The sequence below is a fragment of the Quercus lobata genome, chromosome 12 (assembly GCF_001633185.2).
Source record: "Quercus lobata isolate SW786 chromosome 12, ValleyOak3.0 Primary Assembly, whole genome shotgun sequence".
Taxonomy (NCBI): domain Eukaryota; kingdom Viridiplantae; phylum Streptophyta; class Magnoliopsida; order Fagales; family Fagaceae; genus Quercus; species Quercus lobata.
The window spans coordinates 42,401,920-42,413,756 of NC_044915.1; the positions used below are offsets into that span (position 1 = coordinate 42,401,920).

General features: G+C 34.7%; 1 protein-coding gene across 1 annotated transcript; it reads right to left on the minus strand.

Annotated features, from left to right (window-relative positions):
• Positions 1-704: 704 nt before the first annotated feature.
• Positions 705-4,427, minus strand: LOC115972133 (calmodulin-like protein 11). The gene is made up of 4 exons (XM_031092303.1): positions 4,250-4,427; positions 1,680-1,837; positions 1,479-1,556; positions 705-1,172 (listed from the first exon to the last, which is right to left on the minus strand). Exons 1-4 carry the CDS (start codon positions 4,323-4,325, stop codon positions 1,038-1,040), a joined length of 447 nt encoding a protein of 148 aa, XP_030948163.1. The 5' UTR covers positions 4,326-4,427; the 3' UTR covers positions 705-1,037.
• Positions 4,428-11,837: the final 7,410 nt, after the last annotated feature.

Here is an 11,837-nt window from a genome sequence, read left to right on the forward strand (position 1 = left end):
AGTGTACATATATAAGTTACATTTTGTCCCTCTCTCATCATTTTCTTCGTTGTCCCTCCCATTTTTCTCTCATCTCTTACTCAAGAATGTTGAAGGCAAAAAGCATCTACTTTGTCTTGCCCGGATCCACCTTGATCTTGTCTAACGTAGGTTTACCCATGGTTTTAAAAATTGGACCAAACCGGCTGGTCCAACTAGTTCAACCAGAAATTAAGCACTATTCCGATTTGGTAAAAATCCCAAAAATCAATGAAAACCAACCAAAACCGATCAAAAATCGGGTTAAACCAAGAATTGGAGGCAAAACTGTTTTTGGCCCCAGTCTAGTTTTAAAATCATGGGTTTACCTTGACCCAAAAGGACCAAAACAGAATGGGGCAAATTGGGCAATAATAATTCAACCTCATACCATCCCATTGTTATTCTTAATCCTAATAAATAAATAAATAAAAAAGAAGAAGCAACACGTAGGTTAGGAACAGGATTCGAGCGCTAATTTGAATTTTTAATCAACACATGTTTAACTGGCATTCATTAAAAAAGTGAAGTTGTGGATTAAAGAGTTAAGGAGTTTTTTATTAGAATAGTTGACATAGTCTGATTGATGACTTATAGATCTTATTCATGCATCACTTATCAAAAAAAGTTCTTAATATATATATTTTTCAAAGAGTCTTAATATTGTACAGGAATTACAAAATACACAGAAGATGTATACCATATAATCTGTACCAATTTTATTACAAGGTAAAAAAATGAAGCCTAGACTCTGGCAACCCAAAACATGGTTTATTCTAATTTCTAACTTCAAATTTGTGTGGACTATCTGGCTAACCATGATGGAAATTACCAGCATCTATATTTCGTCATCATCAGTATAATAACACCATATTCTATTTATTTACCCCCCTCAACCAACCCCCCACCCCCCAAAAAAAAACTGCACAGTGTATTGCAATAAAAAAAATAAAAAAGGAAGGAAGTTGGGACATTGACAAGAATTGGGGAAGTTTTCCATTTTAATTTATTGAATAAGATCAATTAAGCATCATCATCCTTGCAAATTCTTCATAGCTGACTTGACCGTCACCATCTAAATCAGCCTCTCTAATCATTTGTTCAGCCTCTTCCACTGTCAGTCTCTCCCCCAAATTTATCATTACTTGTCTCAGCTACATTACAAAAATGTCTTGGTTTAGTTAAGGTATAAGAACTAATCATATTATTTACATTTATATAAAGATAAACTAAGAAAGATATAAAGCCCAGATCAAACAAAAAAAAAAAAAAGAAGAAGATATAAAGCAAAAAGAATTTGTGATAGCTCCAAAATTGGAAAGGAAAAATAAAAACTTGAAAAGCCAATAAATGGAAAATAAAATAGGCAAAAGTACAGTTATATATATATTTTTTTAAAATTTATACACATATAAAACAAGCTCTACCACATACATGAAGGTGGGGGTGGGGAGTCTCACCTCATTAGCTGAAATATATCCATCTTGATCCCTGTCGAATACTTTGAAGGCTTCTTTTAGCTCATCGGCAACATTTTCCTATTAGAATCACATCCTTGTCAAAATCTAAAAACTACTTAAGAAATTTACTAACAATATAAAATCAAACCCCAATTACCACTCCCCCACCCCCTCTCATTAAAAAAAAAAGATCTTATATACCTTCATTTTTCTTGCCATAATATTCAAGAACTCTTCAAAGTCTATTGTCCCACTTCCATCAGCATCAACTTCAACAATCATGTCTTGAACTTCTTCTTTTGTGGGATTTTCGTTCAATGATTGAATTATTGTTGCCAATTCTTCCATAGTGATGTAGCCTTCAAGTGGTGAAGTCAAGATTTTAATTAAGGGAGACAATATTAAAAGATAGTGTTAAAACTTGAAGACAGAAATAATTTAGAAAATGTTAAATAATATAAGTAACAAAATAAAATAAACAATTAACCTATTTAATTGTCATATAAGAAATATAATTAATGTAACTGCAAATTGAAATGAGATGGAAAGTTTTTATTTATTTGAGTGGGGGTCTAGGAGATTCAAAAGATGCAAGGTGATTTAGGACTAAATAATCTAATTATATCCATATTTCTTCCTAATAATAATTAACTGTAGTATATATTTCATATAGTAAAAAGATATAAAGAAAAATAGTTTATATATATTAATTTGAAAACTTAATATAAATATAAGAAATTTTTAAATAAGTCATTTGAATTCTTAAGAGTAAATTGAAAATTTAAATCAACATAGAAGTATTAAAAAAACTGATGATGTAATTGAAAATTTTCAGAAAGTTCTATATATGTGTTGATTTCTTTTAAGAATTTATACAATGCCTAATAACCTCTTTTTCTTATGCTCTCAATTCTCTCCCCCCATTATTCCAAATATGGATTTATTGCAGAAAACCCCAATGGTTCATTCGAATCGAAGTATTTGAAGAGATATATTATATATCGACTTTAGTTTAAATAGATTAAATAAAATAAAAGTATATATAATATAATTTTATTAATGAAATTCAGGGGTAATTTATATATTAATAATGGATTTGAAATGATTGGTATGCAAGATATTATTTCAAAATTAACACACAAGTATTTCAATTGAAGCAAGTTCTCAAAGCTCAAATCCATTATATATAGTTAAAATCCATATAAACTACTCTGTAATAGTAATTCTTTTTGAATCATTTACTTTAAATCCTTAAATTCAAATGCAACACAAAAGAGGTATTGAATTATATAGATTAAAAAAAAAACAACGAAAATATAATATTAGTTTTTATTATTATCATGTTAATTGTAAGACCAATAAAATTTAGAAGACCTTTTATTATTATTATTATTATTATTATTATAACAAATTGGAACCCTAGGAGGAAAGAAAATTTCTAGTTTATATAGGACCACATATGGGAGACTATATATATATATATATATATATAGAAAGAGGATCAAGTTACACCTAGTGTAACTGTAAGTAATGTTACATCACCCAATTTTAAGAATCTCATCGATGAATTACATGTTTTATGTGTGCTTAACATGCATATCAATTTTCATGCCAATCGAATGTTATTTACTATGTGATTTACAAAATCATCTTTTATGAATTATTTTAAACTACAAAAATTTGAATTTAAACAATTGATTGATAACATGACTATTAATCTTTGATCATTATGAAATTTTGCGAGTATGAAAAATATATGAAATAATGTAGTCTAACAGTAGATTTGTCAAAATTTGCATATAATAATACGTTATTAAGTGGTATAATATTACTTAAAATTATATCAAGTATAACTTGAATCTAACTTTTTATATATATATATATATATATATGTATGTATGTATGTATGTGTTTGTAGGAGACAAAAGTGGCCATTTATTAAGGGAAATATATTTTTCATAGGGACTGGACTTTTTTCGTGGGACTGGGGTTAATTAGGGGTCAATTGTCCCTTCTAGACCCCTATAGCCGTGACTTCACCCATGAGTCATGACTCCGACGTTACCGACAATTCAACAAACTAATTGTCAAATTAGACTAATATAACAAGTCCCAATTTTATACCCAAACAGAAATATTCAACTGTTTTCTTCTCATTATGCTTGTTTTTGGAAGCATTAAGCCTATTTGATCCTGCTTTCAGACATTTGTTTCTAAAAAGTGTTTTCAGAAAAAGGCCAAACAAAAAATATTACAAACAATATATTTCTCTGGTTCTTCAGCAAAAAAAAAAAAAAAAAAAAAAGAGGTTTGTTTCTCTGAACTGAAAACATAAATTTTCCTATTTCATCATATTCTTTGAAAAATAGGCTGTTTTAAATATAATTCATTAAAAAACAGATTTCGAAACACATTTGAGAATTGGTACTAGTTTTATATCTCCGTGAATTAAGAAACAAGAACCAAACGGCTTTATTAGTAATCTGGCATAGCAAAACACAAATAAAAAAGATTGGACTCTTAAACTCTCAAAAATAATGTAACACACAGTTTTTTTTTTTTTTTGATAAGAAACACGCAGTTTTATACAACTAGAACCTGAACCACACAACTATTAATTGCAAAGCTCATTTCCTCAACTATATATCCTCTATGACATGAGAGAATTATTATTATTTTAAATCAAACATATATATACATCAATTGCTAGGTGCTAAAGTAATTAAGAACAAAGATGCATTAAAAAAAAATTTAGCTACAAGAAAACACACCATCGGAGTCCTTGTCGATGAGACAAAAGGCCTCCCGGAACTCAGCAACCTGAGCTTCTGTCAATGTATCAGTCATGTTGAGTTTGATCTTTGAAACCCTAATCAAAATTGAGAAAAACTGTTTTCCAGGGTGAAGAAACTACAAGGAAGAGTGAATGGCAAGTATGATTAAGTTTTAGGCAAGAGTGCCATATAAACAAGTTTTTCATTCAGGTGAGGTGGGCATTAAATTATATTTTGAAATAGTCAAACACGCATGAGAAAATTCCCATTCAAAAGCTGGAATTTTTCTATAAGTCAGTCTTAGGCTCAACGTTTGAATGGTAACATTTTTCAACCATACGTGTTGTTGGCCCGTACTCAACGATAGTCAGCTAGACCACGACTTTCATTTGCTCCTTTTTTGAATTTTTCCAAACGTTTTGCTATAGTAAAAATTCATGGAGTTGAATTCACTCTTAATTTTATTTCTTCTCATTTTTTCATGTATCATTCTTCTTTTGAAGATTGACAAACATAATATGAATATATAATAGCCCCCATCTGAAGGAGAATCACGTAGAGCCAACGGTGAAGGTTGGTCGTTAATTTAGATCATGTGACGATTTTGTTGGAACAATATTTGACTATTTTCTGTAAAAAGAAAAGGAAAAATGTTTTAAACGGAAAAAGTTCATTATTTTAGAACTCAATAATTGATCATTGTTGATTGTTTAGTTTAGGAACGAGTTTTTTTTTTTTTTTTTCAAAACAAGCGTGCTATGTGAGAAATGTTTCAAAATGCATGTTGTTGATTAAGACGATCCTCTCCATTTGTGAACAATGGGTCACCTCTTCTAGATGACAACTTGAAAGATCTCATCTATCGTGAGATTCTCAAAGACGATTCCTCATCTTTCATAGGGATCTTACGTAGGATCGTGAAAAGTAAGTAGGATTGTGAATTGTAGGATCGGATCATGGATCGTAAGATTTTACATTATTTGAGAAAAAAAATACACATTGGTATGTTAAATAATCACATAAATTATATATTCATTGATATAATTACCATACATCGCTACATCAATTTGTAAGCATCATTTAAAGAGACCAAAAACCTCAAAACGTGACACTCTATTGAGATTTTTTTTTTTTTTTGGGTCCAATTGACACTCTCTACATTAAAGTGGAAAAACTTGGTCTATTGGGATTTTATTTTTCATTTGGGTTCAACTGAGCCTTTTATCAAGTTAAAGAATATTACAAGAAACCAAGGTTGTTTGGGATCGTCAGAATCGTACGATCCTACCTATCCTGAATGATCGCAAAGATCCAGATCATTTTGGACAGGTGAGATCGTAAAATCGTAGGATTGGAGAATCCAAATTGAGATTTTGACAACCATGCTCTTGAGACAATGTACCCTTTCTATGACAAAGTTAAGTGATAACCCATCTCCATACTTTGACCACCCACCTTAAGAAAGTCTAGGGCAAACTCCTTATGGTCAGTTTAGATAGACGAGCCCAAGCATGTCTAAGCATGAGTAACAAACAACATCAAGATTCCAATTATTACATCTTGCTCACATCTCATTATTAAAGAATAAATCCCTAAAAACAACCCCCATAAGGACCATAATTAAAGGGAACCATTACAATGAAGCAAGCCATAGATACTATCATCCTCTTTTTATTGATCCTAACATAAGCATTGGGGAATTTTAGGTTGACACCACACTAGTGCCTTTCAATGACATTCTTTCTTCTTACAGGTCATCCAACACTCTTGGATGCATGATTGGCTCGCTGATTTTTTGTAAATCATCAAGTACCTTAGTGCTTGAACTTGATTCATTTAACAAGGAGATTAGTAGATGACGGCCTTATAGTTGTAAACTCTAAACACACCCAAAAACAAGTAGTTTAACTCCCAAGGTAGTTTAAATACTTATAAAGCCACCATTTAACACCTTCCTTAATGGTTAATATTACAAGATAAAAATAATTTTTTATTCAATATAAATTAAACAATTAATAGAAAAAAAAAGGAAGTAAAGATGGCCTTATAAGTGTATGTTCCAAGTTCATCCAAAAAAGAGTACTATAACTCCTCAGATAGCCAACGTCTGTGTTGATCAAGCTTTTGATCTAAAATATTCTGCACATTTATTGCCATATATAGCCAAAGCATAAAATTCATTTGTGAGGACCAAAATGAAACTAACACCAAGTTTAGGACCAAAAGTTTATTTTAAACCTTTCATCTATATATATATATATATATATATATACACATATAAGTTTTTCTCACAAAGGAGCTAGTCTTCTTGGGTGTAGTAGAATAGTTTGTCCCTTCATCAAGAAGGTGTAGGTAGTCTTCGTGGAATAGAAATATTCCTCGACTAGTGGTTTCTTGTTTTGGGGGTTTGGGAAACAGGAGTGTGAGGTTAGGAATTATCACCCAAGCAATGGATGATCTTGCACAAGATTGGAGCCGTTTAACACTGTCTAATAGGGAAGGACCTAGCTGCTGCCTTACTGAAGAAGATAGCTTAAGTGATTTCTGTATTGCAGTGAAGTTCCTGACAAAGAGAGCTTTGAACATTGATGTGATCGCAAAAATTTTTACTCCTTTATGGAGAGCACAGAATGGCTTCGAAATTCAGAACCTTGGAGATCACAAAATGCAGTTTAGTTTTGATAATAAGGCGAATGTGGACAGAATTCTCCTAAGTGAACCATGGAGCTTTGACAAGGACCTAGTGGTGATGCAACGTTATGAAAAAAAGATCCCTGTGCAGGAGCTCAAGTTTGATAGAACAAGTTTTTGGGTCCAACTTCATGGCATCCCACCATGCTATATGACAGAGAATATTAGTGCAGTCATTGGAGAGGTCACTTGGCCCCCTGACTTTAAAGAGGCAGATGGCAGCAATTTTCTACGAGTTAGGGTATCAATTGACTTATCCCTTCCATTATGCCGTGGACGTCTAATGTTTTTGAAGAATGAGAAGCAAACATGGATAAGTTTCAGATATGAGAGACTCCCTAATTTGTGCTATTGGTGTGGTAGGCTAACACATGATGATAAGGACTATCAGATGTGGATTGAAAGTGAAGGAACGCTACTACCTGATCTAAGGCAATTTGGTCCAAGTATCCGTGCCCCTGCATTCATTTCATTGAGGAAAAATGCGATTATTGTACTAGGGTTTTACTCATCCAAGAAAACAGGAACCAGCAGCAATTCTATGGTCTGCGATTCCTCAGGTCAAGCTTCGGTGAAATCCACGATGAACCCTCCCGTTCTGGTGACCTCCAACCATCATCGGAGTAGCAAGTTAGGTAACCGTTTGGACACTGAAACTTCTGAGAAACTCAGTAATGCATGCCCTGGCGTTACTCCAATTAATGTCCCGTTACATGAATTGATTCCCACAAATAGCGGTGTGATTAATGGGATAAATTCTCATTCAATTTGTCCGGATATAGGTGTGATTAATGGGATTAATTCCCAATCAATTGGTCCGGATAAAGGTGTGATTAATGGACTTAATTCCTAATCAAATGGGCTAGATACAACAACAAGAGAATTCAACACCCAATTAAAGGATAATGATGGGGAGTTTTCAAAATTTAATTCTGAAGAGCCATCCATGTTAATGCCAGGTGTGAAGGAATCTCCCTTAGTCCGAATTCATGTCCAAATACATGAGACACAAGTAGCAAAGGGGAACGAGGCATATGCATCCCATAAGTCAAATAAGGTTTCCCAAAACCCTAAGCCACTTTGTGTCTTACCAACATGGAGCTGCTGACCAAGACCCCCATCCACAAACAACCATCATGTTGAACTATCCTCAGGGCAGAAACAAGATGCTACCAACTTTAATGATCATTCAAAATTACCATCTAAATGTCGTTAGGTTTTTTAGGATGATAACGGAGCTCTTTTTGAATTGGTGGAGGTTAATCATTAGCCCCACCAGGCACAATGAGTTGTCTAGCATGGAACTGTTGTGGGCTTGGGAATCTATGTACAGGGAGAGAGCTTGTAGATATTATACGGGCAAAAGATCCCTCTATCATTTTTTTAGCCGAAATCATGACAGATGATGCAAGGCTAGAATTAGTTCAAAGAAATATTAATTTTGACCATAGATAGGTGGTACCGACATAAGGACGAGGAGGATGTTTGGTTATGTTTTGGAAGTCAACAATAAATTTGAAGATGGAAGGTTCACATCGGTATTATATTGATGCTACAATAGATAAGGGTACGGATAATGATTGGCGTTTGATAGGGTTTTTACGGCAAACCAAAGACAAGTAAAAGGAGGGAGGCTTGGGAAATTCTCAGGCAATTCAACTCCTGCCAAGGAGTTCCGTGGTTATATGTTGGTGACTTTAATGAAATTACAAAATAAGACGAAAATTGGGAGGGGCCTTCAGACCACACAATCAGATGCAATTATTTCGCGATGTTATCGATGAATGTAATTTTATGGATTTAGGCTATGTGGGGCCGAAATTCACATGGAGCAAGCACTTTAAAAGTGGTCATTCAATTTGGGAGAGGCTGAATAGGGGTTTAGCTACAAGTAGTTGGTTCTTAAAATTCCCTGGTTCTCGAGTTTTCCATTTACAAGCGAATTCTTCAGACCATAAACCACTACTAATTGTCTTTGCTCCTCTAGATTTACCTCAACGAAAGAAATACTTCAGGTTCGAAGAGATGTGGTTGTCTAACCCAAGTTATGAAGAAACAGTTCAGGCAGCATGGTATCACAAAAGTAGTTTGGATCCAAGCAATGAAATCCTAAAAAAAAATGAGAAGTGTGGGCTGATCTAAGTTGGTGGAATCGTAATGTCTTTGGCAGCGTGAGACAAGAACTGATCCGAAAAAAGGAATTGCTGCATAAGGCCGAAAATGAGGCAATGAATCTTGGAGAAAATCAAGGGTTCAAGAATTGAAAGTTGAAATTAATGTTCTTTTGGATAGGGAAGCGAGGATGCGGGCACAGTGATCTAGACTCCTTTGGGCTAGTCAGGGTGATAAAAATACAAAGTATTTTCATAGTCGGGCTACAAAGAGGTATAGAAAAAATTAGATTGTGAGAATCAAAGATGGGCAGGAGTCATGGAAAGTTGAACCAGATGAAGTAGCAACAATTGTAATAGATTACTACCAAAAGCTATTCACATTTAAAAGAATAGATCCATCAAGCTGTGTTCTAAACCATGTACCTACTGTGATCACTAAAGAGATGAACTTTTCCCTATGCTGTGAGTTCAAGGAAGAAGAGGTATTATCAGCTATGAAACAAATGGCACTATTAAAAGCCCCTGGCCCAGATGGGATGCTATCGCTGTTTTACCAACACTTTTGGAGCACCATGGACAAGGATGTCATAACCTTAGTTTTGTCACGGCTGAATTCAGGTACCCTACCACACCCCTTAAACCACATTTTTGTTACACTCATTACAAAGACTAAAATTACTGAATGTGCACCAATTTCGACCTATTAGTCTTTGTAATGTTTTGTACAAAATTTTCTCTAAACTGCTTGCCAACTGTTTGAAAACACTACTCCCTATGATTATCACTGAACACCAATCAACTTTTACCAAAGATAGATTGATATCAGATAACATCATGATTGCCTTTGAAACTTTACATAATTTGCATAGATATAATTCCAAAAAATGGGGCTTTATAGCGCTTAAATTAGATATGAGTAAGGCATATGGTCGGGTTGAGTGGTCTTTCCTAGAAGAGTTGATAAGGAAAATGAGATTTAATGAAAAATGGATAAATTTGATTATGCTTTGTGTTAAGATGGTCACATATTCCATTTTAATTGACGGTGAACCAAGGGGTCTTATTCACCAAACTAGAGGCATTAGATATGGTGACCCTCTATCACAATTTATTTTTTTGCTTTGCATGGAAGGATTGAATGGTTTGATCAAACATGCTAAAAGGAATGGAGATATTCATGGATTCTCTCTTTGTAGGAGGGGCCCTAAACTAACACATCTATTTTTCGTAGATGATAGTCTTCTCTTTTGCAAGTCAACAGAGGAGGAATGTGATAAGATGCTGAAAATCTTGGAAACCTATGAGAGAGCATTGGGCCAAAAAGTGAATAAGGACAAAATTCCCCTATTCTTCAGTAGGTGCACTCCTCCAAATACCAAAACCAACATTAAGCGTGCTCTAGGGGTTTAAGAAATTCTGCATTATGAGAAGTACCTAGGGCTGCCATCACTTGTGGGGAAGGGTAAATAAGCAAGTTTTAATTATCTTAAGGAGAAGGTGTGGTAGAAATTACAAGGGTGGGAGGGAAAGTTGCTTTCACAAGTCGGAAGGGAAGTGTTGATCAAAGCCATAATTCAAGCCATTCCCACTTACACCATGGGTTGCTTTAAAATTCCTTTAGGCTTGTACTAAGAAATTGAGTCATTGATAAAAAAAATTCGGTGGGGTCAAAGAGGGAAGCGGAGGAAGATCCATTGGGTAAGGTGGGACTAGATGACAAAATCAAAAGTGGAGAGTGGAATGGGGTTTAGAGATTTGGCTTTTTATAATGACTCGCTTTTAGCAAAACAAGCTTGGCGCCTTATTCAGAATAAGTCCTCTCTTTTTTACAAGTTGTTTAAAGCAAGGTTTTTTTCCAAATTGTACACTCATGGAAGCAAATGAGACAAGATATGACTCCTATACTTGGAGGAGCATTCTTAATGGTAGAGAAGTCTTGCAACGAGGTGCTAGATGGAGAGTTGGAAATGGGGAAAAAATTAAAATATGGCAGCATTCCTGGCTCCCAAGGAAACACTCTCCCCAAGTGCTATCCCACCCTATTGAATTAATGGAGAACTCAACAGTGGTAGAGCTGATCAATGAAACAACAAGGCAGTGGAATGAAGAATTGATTGATGGAGTCTTGAAGGAAGAAACCGAGCTGCATTTTGCCCAACAGCACTCACTCTCGGATTCAAAGCTTTGGAAGGGATTGTGATCTCTTCAGGTGCCAAACAAAGTGGAGAATTTGATATGGCGTGCTTGCTCTATGCCAACAAAAGCGAATTTGGTGAGAAGGAAAACCATTGGCGATCCTCTTTGTGACTACTGCCATGAAGCTCATGAAACTGTTTTACATGCCATCTGGATGTGTAAGGAAGTTGACATTATCTGGGTTGATCATGAGTTATGGTCTTGTCGAAGGGAGGCACCTTTTCTCAACTTCAAAGAGCTATTATCCTGGATGGTAGAGCAGCAAAATAACACCGAACTTTTTGCCATGACTACATGGATGATCTGGAGACAAAGAAACCAGGTCCAACTTTACCAAGCGGCTTGCAACGTCTACCAAATCGCCCAACAATCCAAGAAGATGCTTGCCGAGTATCAAGCCTGCCAAACTACTCCGACAATGTCTTTGTTAGAGAGGCAAACACGAAGTAGGCAATGTTGGAGAGCTCCAACGGCGGACATAGCAAAAATTAATTTTGACGGGGCAATCTTTTCCGACGAGAACAAGTCAGGCATCGGCATCGTAATCAGAGACAACTCGAGCTTAGTCATTGCGTCATGTTCAA